At 52.1% G+C, this 20,668-nt stretch overlaps 2 protein-coding genes across 2 annotated transcripts; both read left to right on the forward strand.

Annotated features, from left to right (window-relative positions):
• The first annotated feature begins 2,365 nt into the window (after window positions 1–2,365).
• Window positions 2,366–3,755, forward strand: LOC134152337 (cornulin-like). The gene is made up of 3 exons (XM_062597604.1): window positions 2,366–2,503; window positions 2,787–3,329; window positions 3,375–3,755. Exons 1-3 carry the CDS (start codon window positions 2,366–2,368, stop codon window positions 3,753–3,755), a joined length of 1,062 nt encoding a protein of 353 aa, XP_062453588.1.
• A 6,022-nt stretch (window positions 3,756–9,777) lies between these two features.
• LOC134152338 (trichohyalin-like) lies at window positions 9,778–18,682 on the forward strand. The gene is made up of 3 exons (XM_062597605.1): window positions 9,778–9,915; window positions 10,418–10,919; window positions 11,034–18,682. The coding sequence occupies exons 1-3, from the start codon at window positions 9,778–9,780 to the stop codon at window positions 18,680–18,682; spliced, it is 8,289 nt and encodes a 2,762-aa protein (XP_062453589.1).
• Window positions 18,683–20,668: the final 1,986 nt, after the last annotated feature.

Raw genomic sequence — 20,668 nt, forward strand, 5'->3', positions numbered from 1 at the left:
CCAGATTGCAACTTACTTCCAGCTGTACCAAAAGTGATTTTGTCCCTTTCCCTATTAGGCAGTCCTTGCTCTCTTTAAATTTATTCACGTAGCATTTGACCCTCTAACCTGTTCTGTTTCCTAAAGCAGGTATGAAATCCTGTACAACATAAACGTGTTAGTGTCTGGGGCTGTCTACAAGAAAAGGAACCACCTTGCCCAGAGCCTGGGTGAGGGATCTGTGTGGAAATCACTCCAGTAAGAACGTGCCTCTCCTCACTCCTCACTCGTTGCAGCTGCAGGAGAAGGTTAGCAGCAGGCGCTCAGTGTTAGAGGAAAGTGGTGTATTTTCATGCAGATAGGCTAGAAAGGTTGAGAGATCAAAAAAGAGATAGGAGGGAAGAAACAGAAGCAGGATTATTGTTAGCACTGAGAATCTCCCTCCTGCACTCGAGAGCTGGGTCCAAGATGACCAAGTCCAGAGCTGAAGTTTAGCAGCAAAGACAAAAACTAGAATAGTCATTGCTAGAGGCTTGTAGAGACCCCAAACATCACAGCTACCCGCACGGCATTTCTCAGCTCCAGAGCCTCCCTGCCGCGAAGGGCACTGCCGGGACCACCCGCCTTCCCCGTACGCGGCCGAGAGGGAGAGGACAGCGTTGCAGAGCCCGCCGCCGCCGCAGCCGGCTCCCCAGGGGCTCCTCGGCTCCCTGGTCTGTCCCCGCACGCCTGCGGGGCCTTTCCACCCACGCACCCGCAGCCCCTCACCTCCCTGTGCCACGCCTGGAGCAGCCCAGGGCACCTTCCTCCAGGTGCTTTTTTACTAAAGCAAATCTGGCTGTATTTTATTTGTTGTGTCCAAAACACCACCTTGTACATTAAAAGCTATGTGGATTTCGGTCGGTATTTTTTTCAGTCTCTCTTAAGAGCCGTTTATTGGCCAAGAAGAGAACTTTAAAAAGTTCTAGGCTAAAGTTAGGACACTTGCAAGTCTTACTGAAAATGCCCGGGAAAGAGCTTTCAGCTTGCACGGCCTTTGTAGCAGCCAGGGGGAACAGAAGTGTAGGGAGTTATAAAATAATTTCTGGAGAACCGCGTGTGCCTCAGTTTCCCCGGCCGGTAAAAGGCGATGCAGCCGCAGAACGGGCCGCACGGTCCCACATCGCCAGCCTGCTCCAGACGCCACTTGGTGGCACTATCTGAAAAGATTTCTTCACTCGACGCATATCTGGCCATCACCAGAGGTGGAGTTTCTGGGAGGAATCATACTCATCTGAACATCACAATTTTCTTTTTTTTTTCCTATCTTTTTTTCTTTTTTTTTAAATTCAAAATGAAGGCATTCCTGGGGGCCTCCTCCCTTGGGTGTCAGAGCGGCCCATGTCACTCACTTGAGAATTGCAGTCTCACAAAACACGTTCACCAAACACGAGAATCGCAGGCACTCCTCAGGCATCACCTTAAACAAAACCCTCCAGTGGTAAAAATAGCCTCTTCGGTAAAATGCCTCTGAGATGTGTCTGCAGGTGGGGCAAGCTTAAGAGGGACCCTGCAATAACTCCTGAGAAAAACATTAGTGCAGAAGTTAATGAGGAAGAGATAAATGAAGACGGAGGGGATGACAGTGTAATTGGGCTAGAGATGTTTCAGGGCACCTTGCTGAAGGGGTGTCTCCTTTGCAAGATGCAGGCTATGATTATGAACCCTATATAAGACCTCCGATAGCTGATCCAGTTTAAACTGCGCTCCCAAAGCTCAGCTGTTCCTATTGCTGACCCAGGTAAGCATCTGACCTGATCTGAATCTAAGTTTCTGACCCATATACAGAAACTCACTGATTTTTCACACTTTCTGACTTTGCTACTGGCAGTGAAGCAGGAGCTTTTGGCTATGAATTTGTTCCTGGAGCTGCCACTGCTGAGCTCTCCTAAAGGAATTTCTATATTGGCTTTTTACAAGTCAAAAAAAAAAAAAAAAACATAAAAGAGATCTGGAACTGCAATATTGCATGGCTTGTTTGAAGCAATCTGTATTCACCGCTCTGTTCTGCTTGACATAAAGCCAAATTGAGGCCAAGGAGGCCCTCTCCTATCTGCCTCCCCAACCTTTCACTACTCACTGTCCCTCGTCTCTCCAGCTATCGGTGCTCACCCTTGTACCCAGCTGCCTCTGCAGTGGGTGAGAGATTCATTTTTCCCAGGAGTCCCTTCTTGTTCTCTGTTTTCTTTCCCTTGTTCTACTCTATTCTGTTTACCTCCTTTTCTGCCAGTTCTTTCTCTCTCTCCATCCAGCTACATTCTTTAAGAGTAACTTACCTGAAAAAACCCATACAAAGACCTCTTTTTGTTGGCACTTTTCTTTCAGGCTGACTCAGGTTTGCAGGGAGATGGCCCAGCTCCAGGAAAGCATCATCAGCATCATTGCTGCTTTTTCTACGTATGCCCAAAGAGACGGGGACTGCAGCACCCTGAGTAAGGAGGAGCTGAGGCAGCTTATCCAGCAGGAGTTTGCGGACGTGATAGAGGTGAGGATCTAGTCTGTGGTCAGTGTCCACTGAGGGCGTGCACAAAGGGTTGCATGCTCTCTATGCGCATGTGTGCACCTGGCTCCTTGGGAAAGGCACGGAGATGGTCAGAGGCAGCAAAGAGGAAAGGTTATTCCTTCTCGCAGGGTCAGCTGCTTGCAGAGCACAGTGTGGGGAGCCCAGATTTTCACCCAGAGACTGCATCAGCCCTGCTCAAACACTCTTAGATGGGGATAACACAAAGGGTTAACAGACTTCACCACTGCTGCTTGTTTCTTTACAGAAATCCCACAATCCAGAAACTGTGGAGAAGGTGCTGTGCTTCCTGGACGATGACAGCAACGACAGGGTAGACTTCAATGAGTTTCTCAGTCTAGTTTTCCGCGTGGCCAAGGCTTGTTACAAGGAGCTCAGGCAGTGCCAAAGACTAGAAAGTGGTCAAGAGCTGACAGCCCAAATGGAGGCAAGCAAGCAGCAGCAGCCAGCAGGGCCACACACAGCCGAGAGGGTCTCCTCCAGCCAGCAGGTCCAAGAGCAGAGAGCGAACGATCAGGTCCAGAAGGCTGAGGCCCCAGACACTCATCAAACCCAAGAGCCTGAGACACTAGATCAGGAACCAGACACCCATCAGGCTGATGGGACCAATGCACCAGAATGGGACCCAAACAGAGGTGAGATCCTGGACTTTGAGACTGCAGAGCAGAACAGAAATACTCATCAGGTTGAAGAGAATGGGACACCAAAACAGGACCCAGAAACCCACCAGGCCCAAGAGACCAAGAAGCCAGAACAGGGTCTGAACAACCATCAGGCCCAGGATGCTGAGGTGCTAGAAAATGCCTCGAGTAGCCATCAGGTCCTGGAGATGAAGTCAGCAGAACAGGATTTGAATTGTCCTTCTGAGACACCTGGGAGAAATGCAGGAAATGAGACACAGGTGTGTGAGGCTCCTCAGCAGGACCCCAACCCCAGTGAGGCCCAGAAGCTGCAGCTCCTGGAGCAGGATGTGAGCCCCAGTGAGAGTGCTGAGCCCCAAGAAACATCTCCTGACCCAGATCTCGGTCAGAGCCATGAACCCAAGGTGCTGGAGCAGGAGCTCAGTGGTGGTGATTCACAGTTCTGTCCGGCACAAGAGCAGCAAGACAATGGAAGCCAAGGACAACCTGCTGCAGAGCAAGTGACTGGCTCAGACCCACGCTCCTGTAAGTCCCCAAATCTTCAGCAGTTTCTTTACCAGTGGCCACCACAGTAATAACGCAAAAACAATCTCTCTTGTAACCAAGGCAGAAAAGGCAATAGTAAATATGAAATGCTGGTACACAGTTCCCTCTGCTAGCCATGGTGTGATTCTGGGACAAGTTCAAAAGTGTCCCTGCAAAACTTCCCCTCCCCCCCCCCCTTCAGCTAGCTGAACTCTTCTGATCTGCTTGGAGCTCGTCCCCTGCGAGGAGGTACATTTTGTCCAGCTTCACCATGGTTTGCATTCCTATTTGCACTATCTTGCCTAACTCCTTATTAATCTGAGCTTCACATCCCTGATCTGTACTGAGTTATTTGATGTCTAGAGACCTTCTCTTTTACTTTTTGTTGGGCTGTCTTTGCTTATGTAATAATAAAACTCAAGGCAAAATGACAGTGTCCTAGCGTGTTGCTGCAAGTGTGTTATTGGGCCCACTCTCAATGAACAGCTGAGTGATGTGACATGATGCAGAGGACTAGAGGGTCTGTCTCTTGCATGACATATGGCCACATTGCTCCATTTACTGGGCTGCAGGTGGTGGGATGGATGGAAAGAGAAATGGGCTTGTCTTTGGAGCAGATATCCTGAAAGTTCAGCCCCAAACTCTTGTTCCCTCAAACGAATCTCAAGCAACATCAGGCCAAGGTGTGTTCCCCAGTCTCAGGTACTGGGATTTTGTGTCCCAGTCAGGCTTCAGCAGCATTAGCGGCACCTGCAGTGTCTGCACTACCTCTGGAGACTTTCCTTCTCCTCCTCCCTCAGGCCCTTCTGCACCTGTCCTACTGCCCTGCCCTTCTCCATCAGAGCTGAGATGCCCCTAAAATAGAGCGGAGCCAAAACACTGCCGTTGGCAGGCTCCTCCCAAACTGTGCTGCCGGCCGAATGGGAGGTTTGGAGGTACCTCTGCAATTCTGCTGAGGTGAGTGGGTTGTTCTGTGGGCAGAGGCGTCACATCCCTGTGAAAGACGCCCTCAAAGAGGGCAGAGGTCTGCATTAACGCAATGGCAAGACCAGCCTCTGAACAGATCCCTCGCAGCATCCATCTGCTCCTGGCGTTTTTCATGTCTGCCACAAAAAGAATAAACAGCTGCTTAACACTGAGTGGGAGGGATTTGTCCCATTTAACCTCATTTACTAATACTCTGAGAAGTAAGGGAAATGTGGATAATGCTGTGAAGATCAAAAATCCCTTTTGGCCATAGAAGTCCCTGAAGGAGATATATTAAACAGGAAACTATTATTCACATATACCTGATCCCAGCAATAATCGGAAGGCCAGTGCTAGAAAGATTACATGCACAGAGTGCACAAATGGAGCTTTCAAACTTAGTTTAGGCTGTTCAGGGAACATGGTCTAACCAAAAAATGCAGATAGGAATATGGATAGTTTTGAGGGTATGAACAACCTGGTGAAATCAGTGGGGATTCTTATGAGATTCAGATGTGTGCTGGACCACCAGGCAGGCCCAGGACTCAGCATCCTGCTGGGAGGGTGACGCTCAGCCTGTTTTTCACCATACTATCTTTCACTTGCAACCTATCAGAAAAATCAGCAATTATAAACACACCTGGACCTCCTGCTCTGTGGTCGGTGATACACAGATGCCTCATTGAAAAATAAAACATCACTCCTCTGAGACACCCTAGAATTTCACAATTTGCTATGTGCCATACCAGAACAGAAAAATCAGCGTTTCAAAACCATCCCCACAGAGTCATCTGTCTATCCATCTATCATCTTCTTATCCATACTCTTATTCTGCTGCCCTTGCAGTGCCAATAAAAGAGTAGATTCAGGCAGCCACTGAGCCCTGTTAGGGACGTGACTGCTGTGCTCAGAGAAACACTGAGCTTGGCTGAAGCTATTCCAGTGCCGTGTGCTGTCAGCTCCAGGTGGGAATAAAAGTGAGCTAAGAAGAATGTCCTGTGCTCACCTAAATTGGCCTCTGGCTCATTTTTGTTAATTATCTGCTCTATTCTGAATAACACTATTTTGCCATCAGGAGCGCTGTATTTGAAGTTAGGGGGTTTTCTTGGTTTATTTTAACGAGAACATTATAGCACAATGAAAATCACCCAACTGAAACAAATAGTTATTTAAGAACCCCGGGCGGCTGGGAGGCGCTGGAAGGGAGCCGGTCTCCCGTATGGGGTACGCCCTGCGAGGCGCCGGTTTCTCCGTGGTGAGATGCTCTACAGGCTCAGCTGCCCCACGTAAGTGGCAACTGATCCCACCACCAGCCGCTCCGTCAGCGTTCACGGCCGCCACGGATTCTTGCAAAACGATCGGAAGCAGTGTGCCTCCCTCTCTTCGCTTGTGGGGTTTCCTTGGATGTGGCTAGCTGGAGGGATTACCCAGGATCAGACCTCGGAGGGGTTGCGCGGTGAAGCGAGGAACGTGCCGTCAGCTAAGGTGCAATGGCGCGCGGCCTCCCTGCTCCCGGTCTCGCTCCAGAGACGGATGCAGAATTGGGAACTGCAGATGCTGCAAGAAGCAGGAGGGCAGAGCTGCCCTTGGGGACCCCTCGTTGCTCTTGGGGCAGACGTGGGGAGCGAGCAGAGCTGCCTGTATGAGGCACACGGGCTTGTACACTGCTCCTCTGTCCTCCTAGCATCGTTCCTAGTTCCTCCACCCTCCCCTTCAGGTTTACAGACCAGCAGGTGAAGAGTTTGTGCCTCTCTCACCTTTGGCTCCTTGACGTCTCTCCTGTGTGATATTCCTCCGTTCCAAAGAAGCTGAAGGTACCTCAAGACAGAGAGGAACAAAAAATGTTGTTTAATCTTCTTAAGGCATAAGCCACAATTTTTTTTCCCAGGAGGGCAAAAGACTTAATATCCTCAGTTTGAAAAGAATCTGCATTTTGCTGCCTAATAGCTTTTAAAAATCTACCCCATGTTCCCTCTTGTAAAAAAGCGTTTGGGAAGCCTAAACCCTTGGAGAATTTAGGGGTTTCATGCTGTAGCAAACGTGCTTTGGAACTTACCTCTGTGTTTTAGGAACAGCAGCAAAATATGCTTCCAGCAAAAAGCGAGGAAGTGCTTCAACGTGCGTGTGATCGAAACACCCCGTCCTTTTTCCAGCATCGGCAGCCGAATTCTGCCTGCCCAACGGCCCAAACAGCGCCTGGTCATCCCACATTGCTGTAACTCCTGCGGGTGGGATTACAGACTGTTATAGGACACGAAGCGTACCAGCTCCAGCTGCACTGTAATACTGTAATTTTAATAATAACTCCAATCTACCATAAAATTACAGTTACCCAAGGGTATCATTATCCCACAGGTGGGGTATAATTTTCACAAGTATAATTTAATCTGGAAAAAAAGCTTAAAAATGAAGTATGGTTAGTAACAATCCTTATACGCACTTATATGAGTATCCCCAAGGTGTTACCAGCACTAATTAATTAGGCTCCTACACCCACTATTATCTCACCTTACAGATGGGCCAGATCAGCAACTCACCCAAGGCTGCATGACAAGTTCATGCTCTGAAGCCTCTCTGCAATGTCTCCGTCACGCTTGTTGAACAGCGAGCCTTCTTCCAAAATCAAAAGCAGGGGCCCAGGTGGCAGGGCTAATGGCTTCCTTATTTTCTCTGGGTACCAGGAGAGTTTGGAATGAATAAAGAAATGAGTTGGTCTCTAATTAATATACTGTTAAAAGATAAAAAAAAAAAAAAAAAAAAAAAAGGAGAGATTGTGGAGGTAATTACACCAAAAGCTGCCTAGAGCAACCAGATGAAGATTCAACATGAATCCGCCTCTCAGTAGAGATGTTTTGGCTTTTAGTTTTAATTAAAGATCAAGCAAAGTTGAAACGAAAGTCATTCATGGAAGACAGTTAATTTGAAAATGTTCTTTCATGATTTTTCCTCAAAGAAAAGTCATTGCTTGTTGAAGATATTTTACTGCAAAAATTCTCATTTTTCAAACCTCACCATTAAAAAAATGTTATTTTTCTTCAACAGAAACCTGAATAGTATAATGAAAAGTTTTCTTAACAAGAAAATTCTGAAAATAAAGTACATTTTTCAACATACCCTCCAGGGACACCACACAAACCAAGGTCCCCTGGGGGACTTGGAGATCTCACTGCCATAGGCCTCCAATTTGCCATTTCCATAGTGCCTAGGGGTCCTTTTGTCCTTCTTCCACTGAGAACACAGGCCAGATCCAGAGTCCATTGACCTCAGGCCCAAGGCACCGAAAGAACTGCACAAAAAGGCCACACAGATAATCCCTGGAGTTACAGTACTGAGCTCGCGGGCCATGCAGATTTCTTACTGCCCAGGATCTGCTCACAATTAGCCCTATTAAATTCAATGCTTCTATCAACATCCCCCAAATTTCACTCTGGTACTCTGTGTGTGCACACATTTGTTTGTGCATCTGTGTACACTATACACATACATATATAAACATATACCTATACAGACACACATATATATGCACATATATAAAAATACACGGCCCAAAACCATATCTGTTTTATAGCTGTTTGATTTTTTTTTTAATCTTAAATACCATCAACCTGTAAAATAACTTTACAATCTGGATTAGGTGGAACCAGCCAGTGCTTGAATTGCCACATGATAACTGCTATTTCTGGGTTAAAATGATAGGTAAGGGGATGATAAGTTAAATAACCCGTTTGAGGACATGAAGGTGCAGCTGGGCTTGGCCAAAGATGAATCAGGACAACGTCCGCAAAGGGTGTCTCCTCTCTTTAGCTCCATCAAGGACCCTATAAAAGCACTCTGGTCTCCGCTCACTCCGCACGGCTTCATTGGAATCCCATTTGATCCCGCTGGTGATTTGGGTAAGTCATTCTTTTTGAAACTCTCATTTTGCTTGGAAAGAATATGTTCCTGACATAGGATTCGTCTTGGGTGACAATGTCATTCCTGCAGCAGTGTTTTCTGGGGGTCTTTCAAGTTTATATCCAGTAAAGTGTTATTTTGTGAGATCTGGCTGTCCGCATGCTGTTATCGCTGTTGCAGCAGTGGTCCTCTGAGGGATAGAGACAGAGTCAGGCTTTATGGCTTACTTTGGTCTGGATTAAGCTTGCAGCCACAACGAACAGATTGTAGAAATATCCAGATTTCTGCTGAGATACCAAGAAACAGAACTTGATAATACAGAGGGGTGTGTGTGTAAGTGTATGTGCGTACATGTTACACAGGCAGCGAGGCAGACAGGCAGCACAGCTTCCCCATGTGCAAGATGAGATCCCAGCACTGATTTATCCCAATAACAGGCTTTGGGATCCTGTGAGGAGGAAGGCAGGTGGCTTTCGAGGTTTCCAGACATAAAGCTCAAACAGGAGCACGGCTTTCTGCTGAGCAGATTGCAGTAAAATTAAGTAAGTAGTTCTGACCCAGGTGATCTGGCACTTCTCCTCTGGCCAAAATCTACTTGCCAATGAATTGATGCTGTAATGAAAGATTCATCAGTTGATTTACAATACTCCTGGTCATAGGAAGATTGGCCACAGGGCTTGTTTTAATGCTCTACAACCTCTCTGCCTGTCTCTAAGCCAACTAGATCTTGTCTAAGGGCATGTCACCACTGCATTAACATCCTCTAACCTGCTCCAGAGAAGCTGGTATATCCTCTGTGGCAGGCAGAGACAGCAGCATGTGTCCTGCAAACATAAAACTTGGTACAGCACCACAGAGACAGGTTTTGGGGGTATCTCTTGCGTCATCATTTCTCAGTCCCTTCCCTGTGATCCATAAATGCACACATCCTGCCATCCTGTACCAAACGTCATTTGACTACGTCAGCAGACAAGTTGGAGGACACTCCTCATCCCACTAAAACCCCTAAGCATTTCAATTTCTTCCCAGTGCTCTGGGGAAACAGAGGTCACCATGGTACAGGAGCAGACACGCAGCACATAGCCTCCTGCAAACATACGCAGCAGGCCTGAGCCCAGCAATTCTTCCCGCTTGGTTCATGCTCAGAGACAAATAAGTGTATCCTGTTCTTAGATCTACTTTTCTTACAGGCTTGCTTGAATCTGCAGGAAGATGTCTCACTTCTTAGATAGCATTTCCACCATCATTAGCATCTTTTACCAACATGCAAAGGAAGATGGAGATGGCTCCATCCTCAGCAGAAGGGAGATGAAAGACTTTATCCTGAAGCAGTTTGCAGATGTCATAGCGGTGAGTGCTATTATGAGAGGGAGCCCTCGAAGCTCTTATGGAGGCTGACTGGAGAGCAGTGACTGCAGATATCTCCTCCGGGAGAGGGGATGATTTTCATGACCAGACAGCAGTGGGATGGGGAGGCTCTTACCAAGGGGTAGCAGCAGATGCATGTCTTTGCACTGACAGCTTTGACAACTGTTTAAGTCAATTCTGCTATGAACAAATTGGCAAAAACTGGGGAACAAACTGTGGGAAGGTATGGTCTTCCTCCAAAGGAAATGCATCCAGTGGAAGGATACAGCATTTGTCAAAAAGAAGAGAACTAGCTGCTTAGCTCTAGCCAGGGAACCACCAGAAAAGTGAAGAACAAAGATATAATAATGTTGCTGAGCTACAAAACTGAAGGTGCAAGAGACAGAAGAAGAAAATATTGCAGTTACTCCTGTGTTTGTATTTCTCTGAAAGGAGCAGGAGGGCTAAAATACTGGTTTTGTTTTTCTGTTTGTTTTCCCTGCAGAACGCACGTGATCCTCAAACAATTGACAAGGTTCTGCAGTTTCTTGAATGGGATGGTGATGGGAAAATAGATTTTAATGAGTTCCTACTTTTGGTATTCAGAGTGGCTAAGGCCTGCTACTGGTATGTGCAGAAGGGACAATGTCTTCTGCAAAAAACAAAGCTAATAACCAGTGGGAAGTCACTCCGAGAGCCTGAAATTAGTAACAGAGGGAGCCAACGTCAGCTCCAGGAAGAGGAACCACAAATCTGTGAGCGTAATCGCCATCCACCCTATGAACCTGAACCACAACGAGACACCAGGGTTCACAAGCTTGACATCGTAGAGGGAATGGGGAATCATCACCAGCAATGTAACACACAAAGCAGAAATGATGCAAAAAAAAGCAGCAAATCTGAGGAGACAACCTCTCAAGCATATGAAGAACGAAGCCAAAAGCCATGCAACCAACCTAACATTTGCCAGCCACCCGAGCTGGACAGACAAGAAGATATAGAGAGATGTAGTGAGTCAAGAAAGCCCAAACCACTGGTGTATGAGAGAGGCAGCCATCAGACACATCAGGCAGAGCAAAGAGGAGATATGAGGACCCACCGCATGCCATATGAATCAGAAGTGCAACTAAACAAACACAGCAGCTTGCAGGCACGTCAGCCTGAACAGCAGGCAGATGAGAGACGAAATCAAGAGGGACCTCAGACAGAACAACTAGCAGACGTGAAGAGTCAAAACCAGCCATGTAAATCTAAAGCACTGCCAAACTGGTGGAGTACTCATGAGCCACATGACCCAGCACCACAAATGTATAATCAAGAAAACGATTATCCACAAGACCAAGAGAAAGTGCAATATGGAAGGAGCAGCCATTGGCCACAGGAGTCAGAACAAGAAGCAAATAGAGGAAGTCACAATCGGTCACGTAAGCCTGAATTACCTACAAATGAGAGAAGCCGCTATCACTTCTGTGAGCTGCAAAAAACAAGATCTGAACGTAGCAGCCGTCAGCCACATGAACCAAAATGCCTAGATTTACAGAGAAGTCATCAAAAACAAAAGGAAGAAGAACAACCAAATCTAAGGAGTCAAAACTCATCATGTGGACCAGAGAGGGAGAGGAAGAACATTCGCTCTCGCGAGCTGCAGGCTGAGGTCTCCGAGAGCAGCACACGCCAGACACGGGAGAGAGAAGAGCGAGGCCCCCTCACCACGTACGAACGCACTCGTCGGACCACAGAAGAGGCAGCGGAAGCAGACCTGAGGGTTCGCCGTGTCTCCCAGGATCCCGAGCCACGTGGGGACTCAACTAGGAGGGACCGTTCCCGACATGGTGAAGTAGTGGAGGACGAGAGGACGATTTGCCAGGGACAAGAGCTGGAAGAGCCAGAGAGGGAGAGGAGGAACGTTCGCTCTCGCGAGCTGCAGGCTGAGGTCTCCGAGAGCAGCACACGCCAGACACGGGAGAGAGAAGAGCGAGGCCCCCTCACCACGTACGAACGGGCCCGTCGGACCACAGAAGAGGCAGCGGAAGCAGACCTGAGGGTTCGCCGTGTCTCCCAGGATCCCGAGCCACGTGGGGACTCAACTAGGAGGGACCGTTCCCGACATGGTGAAGTAGTGGAGGACAGGAGGAGGATTCGCCAGGGACAAGAGCTGGAAGAGCCAGAGAGGGAGAGGAGGAACGTTCGCTCTCGCGAGCTGCAGGCTGAGGTCTCCGAGAGCAGCACACGCCAGACACGGGAGAGAGAAGAGCGAGGCCCCCTCACCACGTACGAACGCACTCGTTGGACCACAGAAGAGGCAGCGGAAGCAGACCTGAGGGTTCGCCGTGTCTCCCAGGATCCCGAGCCACGTGGGGACTCAACTAGGAGGGACCGTTCCCGACATGGTGAAGTAGTGGAGGACGAGAGGACGATTTGCCAGGGACAAGAGCTGGAAGAGCCAGAGAGGGAGAGGACGAACGTTCGCTCTCGCGAGCTGCAGGCTGAGGTCTCCGAGAGCAGCACACGCCAGACACGGGAGAGAGAAGAGCGAGGCCCCCTCACCACGTACGAACGGGCCCGTCGGACCACAGAAGAGGCAGCGGAAGCAGACCTGAGGGTTCGCCGTGTCTCCCAGGATCCCGAGCCACGTGGGGACTCAACTAGGAGGGACCGTTCCCGACACGGTGAAGTAGTGGAGGACAGGAGGACGATTTGCCAGGGACAAGAGCTGGAAGAGCCAGAGAGGGAGAGGACGAACATTCGCTCTCGCGAGCTGCAGGCTGAGGTCTCCAAGAGCAGCACACGCCAGACACGGGAGAGAGAAGAGCGAGGCCCCCTCACCACGTACGAACGGGCCCGTCGGACCACAGAAGAGGCAGCGGAAGCAGACCTGAGGGTTCGCCGTGTCTCCCAGGATCCCGAGCCACGTGGGGACTCAACTAGGAGGGACCGTTCCCGACATGGTGAAGTATTGGAGGACAGGAGGAGGATTTGCCAGGGACAAGAGCTGGAAGAGCCAGAGAGGGAGAGGACGAACATTCGCTCTCGCGAGCTGCAGGCTGAGGTCTCCGAGAGCAGCACACGCCAGACACGGGAGAGAGAAGAGCGAGGCCCCCTCACCACATACGAACGCACTCGTTGGACCACAGAAGAGGCAGCGGAAGCAGACCTGAGGGTTCGCCGTGTCTCCCAGGATCCCGAGCCACGTGGGGACTCAACTAGGAGGGACCGTTCCCGACATGGTGAAGTAGTGGAGGACAGGAGGAGGATTCGCCAGGGACAAGAGCTGGAAGAGCCAGAGAGGGAGAGGACGAACATTCGCTCTCGCGAGCTGCAGGCTGAGGTCTCCGAGAGCAGCACACGCCAGACACGGGAGAGAGAAGAGCGAGGCCCCCTCACCACGTACGAACGCACTCGTTGGACCACAGAAGAGGCAGCGGAAGCAGACCTGAGGGTTCGCCGTGTCTCCCAGGATCCCGAGCCACGTGGGGACTCAACTAGGAGGGACCGTTCCCGACACGGTGAAGTAGTGGAGGACGAGAGGACGATTTGCCAGGGACAAGAGCTGGAAGAGCCAGAGAGGGAGAGGACGAACGTTCGCTCTCGCGAGCTGCAGGCTGAGGTCTCCGAGAGCAGCACACGCCAGACACGGGAGAGAGAAGAGCGAGGCCCCCTCACCACGTTCGAACGCACTCGTTGGACCACAGAAGAGGCAGCGGAAGCAGACCTGAGGGTTCGCCGTGTCTCCCAGGATCCCGAGCCACGTGGGGACTCAACTAGGAGGGACCGTTCCCGACACGGTGAAGTAGTGGGGGACGAGAGGAGGATTTGCCAGGGACAAGAGCTGGAAGAGCCAGAGAGGGAGAGGAGGAACGTTCGCTCTCGCGAGCTGCAGGCTGAGGTCTCCGAGAGCAGCACACGCCAGACACGGGAGAGAGAAGAGCGAGGCCCCCTCACCACGTACGAACGCACTCGTTGGACCACAGAAGAGGCAGCGGAAGCAGACCTGAGGGTTCGCCGTGTCTCCCAGGATCCCGAGCCACGTGGGGACTCAACTAGGAGGGACCGTTCCCGACATGGTGAAGTAGTGGAGGATGAGAGGACGATTTGCCAGGGACAAGAGCTGGAAGAGCCAGAGAGGGAGAGGAGGAACGTTCGCTCTCGCGAGCTGCAGGCTGAGGTCTCCGAGAGCAGCACACGCCAGACACGGGAGAGAGAAGAGCGAGGCCCCCTCACCACGTACGAACGCACTCGTTGGACCACAGAAGAGGCAGCGGAAGCAGACCTGAGGGTTCGCCGTGTCTCCCAGGATCCCGAGCCACGTGGGGACTCAACTAGGAGGGACCGTTCCCGACACGGTGAAGTAGTGGAGGACAGGAGGACGATTTGCCAGGGACAAGAGCTGGAAGAGCCAGAGAGGGAGAGGACGAACATTCGCTCTCGCGAGCTGCAGGCTGAGGTCTCCAAGAGCAGCACACGCCAGACACGGGAGAGAGAAGAGCGAGGCCCCCTCACCACGTACGAACGGGCCCGTCGGACCACAGAAGAGGCAGCGGAAGCAGACCTGAGGGTTCGCCGTGTCTCCCAGGATCCCGAGCCACGTGGGGACTCAACTAGGAGGGACCGTTCCCGACACGGTGAAGTAGTGGAGGACAGGAGGACGATTTGCCAGGGACAAGAGCTGGAAGAGCCAGAGAGGGAGAGGAGGAACATTCGCTCTCGTGAGCTGCAGGCTGAGGTCTCCGAGAGCAGCACACGCCAGACACGGGAGAGAGAAGAGCGAGGCCCCCTCACCACGTACGAACGCACTCGTTGGACCACAGAAGAGGCAGCGGAAGCAGACCTGAGGGTTCGCCGTGTCTCCCAGGATCCCGAGCCACGTGGGGACTCAACTAGGAGGGACCGTTCCCGACACGGTGAAGTAGTGGGGGACGAGAGGAGGATTCGCCAGGGACAAGACCTGGAAGAGCCAGAGAGGGAGAGGAGGAACATTCGCTCTCGCGAGCTGCAGGCTGAGGTCTCCGAGAGCAGCACACGCCAGACACGGGAGAGAGAAGAGCGAGGCCCCCTCACCACGTTCGAACGCACTCGTTGGACCACAGAAGAGGCAGCGGAAGCAGACCTGAGGGTTCGCCGTGTCTCCCAGGATCCCGAGCCACGTGGGGACTCAACTAGGAGGGACCGTTCCCGACATGGTGAAGTAGTGGAGGACGAGAGGACGATTTGCCAGGGACAAGAGCTGGAAGAGCCAGAGAGGGAGAGGACGAACGTTCGCTCTCGCGAGCTGCAGGCTGAGGTCTCCGAGAGCAGCACACGCCAGACACGGGAGAGAGAAGAGCGAGGCCCCCTCACCACGTACGAACGCACTCGTTGGACCACAGAAGAGGCAGCGGAAGCAGACCTGAGGGTTCGCCGTGTCTCCCAGGATCCCGAGCCACGTGGGGACTCAACTAGGAGGGACCGTTCCCGACACGGTGAAGTAGTGGAGGACGAGAGGACGATTTGCCAGGGACAAGAGCTGGAAGAGCCAGAGAGGGAGAGGAGGAACGTTCGCTCTCGCGAGCTGCAGGCTGAGGTCTCCGAGAGCAGCACACGCCAGACACGGGAGAGAGAAGAGCGAGGCCCCCTCACCACGTACGAACGCACTCGTTGGACCACAGAAGAGGCAGCGGAAGCAGACCTGAGGGTTCGCCGTGTCTCCCAGGATCCCGAGCCACGTGGGGACTCAACTAGGAGGGACCGTTCCCGACATGGTGAAGTAGTGGAGGACGAGAGGACGATTTGCCAGGGACAAGAGCTGGAAGAGCCAGAGAGGGAGAGGAGGAACTTTCGCTCTCGCGAGCTGCAGGCTGAGGTCTCCGAGAGCAGCACACGCCAGACACGGGAGAGAGAAGAGCGAGGCCCCCTCACCACGTACGAACGGGCCCGTCGGACCACAGAAGAGGCAGCGGAAGCAGACCTGAGAGTTCGCCGTGTCTCCCAGGATCCCGAGCCACGTGGGGACTCAACTAGGAGGGACCGTTCCCGACATGGTGAAGTAGTGGAGGACAGGAGGAGGATTCGCCAGGGACAAGAGCTGGAAGAGCCAGAGAGGGAGAGGAGGAACGTTCGCTCTCGCGAGCTGCAGGCTGAGGTCTCCGAGAGCAGCACACGCCAGACACGGGAGAGAGAAGAGCGAGGCCCCCTCACCACGTACGAACGCACTCGTTGGACCACAGAAGAGGCAGCGGAAGCAGACCTGAGGGTTCGCCGTGTCTCCCAGGATCCCGAGCCACGTGGGGACTCAACTAGGAGGGACCGTTCCCGACATGGTGAAGTAGTGGAGGACAGGAGGACGATTTGCCAGGGACAAGAGCTGGAAGAGCCAGAGAGGGAGAGGACGAACATTCGCTCTCGCGAGCTGCAGGCTGAGGTCTCCGAGAGCAGCACACGCCAGACACGGGAGAGAGAAGAGCGAGGCCCCCTCACCACGTACGAACGGGCCCGTCGGACCACAGAAGAGGCAGCGGAAGCAGACCTGAGGGTTCGCCGTGTCTCCCAGGATCCCGAGCCACGTGGGGACTCAACTAGGAGGGACCGTTCCCGACATGGTGAAGTAGTGGAGGACGAGAGGACGATTTGCCAGGGACAAGAGCTGGAAGAGCCAGAGAGGGAGAGGAGGAACGTTCGCTCTCGCGAGCTGCAGGCTGAGGTCTCCGAGAGCAGCACACGCCAGACACGGGAGAGAGAAGAGCGAGGCCCCCTCACCACGTACGAACGCACTCGTTGGACCACAGAAGAGGCAGCGGAAGCAGACCTGAGGGTTCGCCGTGTCTCCCAGGATCCCGAGCCACGTGGGGACTCAACTAGGAGGGACCGTTCCCGACATGGTGAAGTAGTGGAGGACAGGAGGAGGATTCGCCAGGGACAAGAGCTGGAAGAGCCAGAGAGGGAGAGGACGAACATTCGCTCTCGCGAGCTGCAGGCTGAGGTCTCCAAGAGCAGCACACGCCAGACACGGGAGAGAGAAGAGCGAGGCCCCCTCACCACGTACGAACGCACTCGTTGGACCACAGAAGAGGCAGCGGAAGCAGACCTGAGGGTTCGCCGTGTCTCCCAGGATCCCGAGCCACGTGGGGACTCAACTAGGAGGGACCGTTCCCGACATGGTGAAGTAGTGGGGGACGAGAGGAGGATTCGCCAGGGACAAGAGCTGGAAGAGCCAGAGAGGGAGAGGACGAACATTCGCTCTCGCGAGCTGCAGGCTGAGGTCTCCGAGAGCAGCACACGCCAGACATGGGAGAGAGAAGAGCCAGGAGCCATGAGCACCCAGAGTGAAGTCTATGAGAGAACTTTCCACACCCTAAGAGAGCCAGAACAAGAGTGTGATATTTCCCCGTACCCTCATTCAGGTGGGTTACAGCATGAGGGATGTAAGAGGAACCCCAGTGCGTCCACAGGGCTTCACGACAAAACGAATTACATGCCATTACACGAGCAAGAAACATCAGTGCATGAACTTATCAGGCACCCATCACGCGATCGTGAAGGAAGAGGGGATGAGCGGAGCCTCTACCAAACAGTGGAGTTGCATACAAAGGACCTCACCCCACCAGGAGATTCGGAGTCTATTGCAGAAGTGAGTAGCCGTTATCTCCCTCATGAGGTAGATGTACAGCCAGATATGAAGGTCCTCCCTCAGCATTGCAAGCCTCACACTTTGGCATACTTGATCCACGTGATCCAGAAACTAAACAATCCCGAAGCAGCCACCTATGAGATTGTCCACCACCATCCCAATGACCTGGGCCAACCAGTTTATGTGATGAAATGCTATGTATCACGCCAGTCTCCAGCAGTCCCACGTGAAAGGAGCAGCCGCCAGGATCCAGAACCCAGGGAAGACAAGAGAAAACCAGGGGGAACTCAGGAGCATGAACCCCCGCAGTGTAAAGGCACACGTGTTTTGGAACCATGTGTGGTCAGGAATGGTAGCCAGGAGCCAACTGTTTCCAGCCCCCAGAAAAGAAAAGGAGACCTCAATGAGCCACACGAGTGTGAGCAGCAGGAGAATAGAAAAAGCTCCTGTCAGCAGGAGAGGGCTGAAAGAGAAGCGAAGGAGTGGGCACGTCAGGAATCACCATCAGATAGCATTAAGGGTGAACTTCATCAAGCATGCAAGACTGAACCCAGAGAGGATGGGAGGGACAACCGGTGTCCAAGGATGCCTGACTCCAAAATGGAACTGCAGCGAAATGGATCAACAGCCTCTGGGGAGCAGGTCTCGTGGGAGCCCAAATCCAGCTGCCGCCCAGCAGGTGAGTCCCCAGCGCCAGGGGAGGAGGGAAGCCAGCCTCAGCTGCAGGAGGGCAAATCACCCCACGGAGAGGCAAGTCAGCAGGGGAATGAGCATGAGGAAGAGGCCAAGAGCCGCCTACCTCCATCCCAGGCATCTGAATGGAACCAGGACCCAGAGGCCCAGGACCAGGCTCCAGAGCTGCAGCTGCAGGAAAGTGGAGGGTACCAGGCACCAGCATGCAAGTCAGGCCAGCGAGCTGCAGAAGAGACCTGTCCACAACCACCCTCGAGGAATGAAGCTGGTCGCCGTCAGCAGGATGCAGAGAGGAACAGTCACCTGCAACAGGAGGAAAACAGCAAGAGGAGCTACCGCCAAGCAGGCAAGTCCAGAGCCCAAGGGGAAGAGGAACTACATCTTTGCACCAAGCAGAGCCAGGGCCCCCCCAGCCCTCCAGGCTTACAGGAGGCACCAAGTTATCGTGGTGTGGATGAGGCCAAGGAATCTTAAGGAGATGTCTGGTCTCTGCCGGGTAATTGCTGGGCCTTCCCCAAACCTCGCTGAGGATTGCTTCCGCTCTCTAGCTTTAGTGTAGGCAGAGCATTATCCCAGGATCTACAGCTGCTCTTCTGCATTATGTCTATCCACCTTAGTGCTATATTTAGTCACTTTTCTACTGTAATTGGACTCCTTGGGTATCTCTGTCCTTTATACCCCTGTCATCTCTGCTACCCTGTGGCTCCACGGTTCTGTATCTCACGCTGCACTCACACATCCCCAGCCCTGTGGCAGGCTCTCCTGCTTGTTAGCTTCTGCTGTGCAATGCAAAAAATAAAATTAAAAAAATAAATAAAATAAAAATCCTAATATCTCAATCATACTCATTCTGGGGCCTGAAAATCCTTGAGGCTGGGAAAAGACACCTCTAAATGCAGACTCAGTGCTTTTGGTTACACGTTTTTGCTTTCTAGCAGCTGAGCAGAATCCCAGCCCCAGTGTCAAGGAGGCTTTGAAGTAGTTGAGTTATGCTGTGCTTACAGAGTGATTACAGAGTAATGGTGCTGGTGGGCCGGGCGCAGGGAGGGATTGTTTCTTCTTCACACTGATGTACTGCATGAAAAATCACAATAAACAGCTGATGATTGCACTGACTGCTGCCCTCCTTCAATCTTGCAGCTAATTTCTTCAAAGGCCTCAGCTTGGTGGGAGGGTGTCCCACTTCAGACCACCTATCCCTTCTAATCCTAGGCACTTAATTCAGACAGGGATGAAAAATCTGCTGAACATCCCTCCAGATACCCAGCTGCACATCTAGCTCACATACCTCTAAAACTTTGACCCTCACTTCTGCATTATTTCAGGGGTTCCCATAGCAGCTCGCACATGTTATAATCTGAGACCCACAGTGGGTCACACAACCCTTGCCTTGCGAGGATGTGTCCTTGCTCTCTGGCTTTCACTACAGACACAGGCAAGACAGGGAAAGCCTGCAGTGCAAATCTGCTGCTGCCTAAGGAGCTATCTAGATGCCCATTTTCCTGGCCACATGCATCTGCCTGTCTTTTCCCCTGGGCTGCCCCATATCTGAGACCCCTCACAGGTCCTTGGGCAGGAGAGAGGCAGCAGCACAGCATGGAAAATGTACTGCTTCCCAGACATAGTGCACAAGACTGGAGAAGATGTCTATGGCTCTCTCTGAGGAAAACCATATTTTAGTCATTTTTTTTTCTTTCCCTTGAGCAAGAGGGAACCAACTCAGCAGCAGATGGGGCTGTAATTTTGCAAGAAGATGGAGAGAGAAGTGAGGACAATCCTGGCACCATCTGTGACTCACTCTGAAATGCAACCAGAGCCGTGCGAGTCAGAGCCCGCTGGCTGGTAACGGCACCAGCTGGGAGGAGCAAGGGCGTCTCAGGCCCATCAGAGCCTGATGTGGCTTCAGGAGGAAGTGCACAGGGCTCCTCACTCACCCTGCCGTGGGCTTGCTGCACAGCCATTTTGCTCTGATATTTCAGGCACAGCTGGTGCCAGAGGGACACAAAAGGGTTTGTCCCAACCTGGGACAGGCGGATGCATGGGATGACACTCTCCAAGATTCTCCCTTCGTGTACATGACTGTCGCACCTCTTGGGTGACAGACACATGGCAGCACAGATGGCCTGTCTGCAAACACGGCCAAACCCTTGACTGCAAACACACAGAGCAACGGCAGGAAACAGCAACCTCCCAAAACCCCACGTTGCAGCTAGGACTGGGCTGGGCCAGGGCCACCTCTGGGATTTGCTCTTGTAAAAGTGGAAATAATGCTGGCCCGTCTGAACAGCTCTTTCTTTGGTTTTAAGGGAGCACAGGGAGGAGTCTGCAAACGCACAGAGGAAATGCAGAGTCCAGGCAGAAGAGTGGTAGGTTTCCTGCTTGCAGCTGCCTGGTTTGAAAAATCCCTTTGATTCACTTGCACTGAAATGTTTCAGGTTTGGGAAGGGCTGGATGAAGATA

The sequence above is a fragment of the Rhea pennata genome, chromosome 31 (genome assembly GCF_028389875.1).
Source record: "Rhea pennata isolate bPtePen1 chromosome 31, bPtePen1.pri, whole genome shotgun sequence".
NCBI lineage: Eukaryota > Metazoa > Chordata > Aves > Rheiformes > Rheidae > Rhea > Rhea pennata.

What these genes read in the sequence shown, in the direction of transcription:
- LOC134152337 (XM_062597604.1), top strand. Translation starts at nt 2,366, where the DNA reads ATGGCCCAGCTCCAGGAAAGCATCATCAGCATCATTGCTGCTTTTTCT. An exon ending in AGTTTGCGGACGTGATAGAG is followed by an intron (nt 2,504 to 2,786) that starts GTGAGGATCTAG and finishes GTTTCTTTACAG; the next exon opens with AAATCCCACAATCCAGAAAC. An exon ending in ATCAGGCCCAGGATGCTGAG is followed by an intron (nt 3,330 to 3,374) that starts GTGCTAGAAAAT and finishes CTGGAGATGAAG; the next exon opens with TCAGCAGAACAGGATTTGAA.
- LOC134152338 (XM_062597605.1), top strand. Translation starts at nt 9,778, where the DNA reads ATGTCTCACTTCTTAGATAGCATTTCCACCATCATTAGCATCTTTTAC. An exon ending in AGTTTGCAGATGTCATAGCG is followed by an intron (nt 9,916 to 10,417) that starts GTGAGTGCTATT and finishes TTTTCCCTGCAG; the next exon opens with AACGCACGTGATCCTCAAAC. An exon ending in ACAAGAAGATATAGAGAGAT is followed by an intron (nt 10,920 to 11,033) that starts GTAGTGAGTCAA and finishes ATGAATCAGAAG; the next exon opens with TGCAACTAAACAAACACAGC.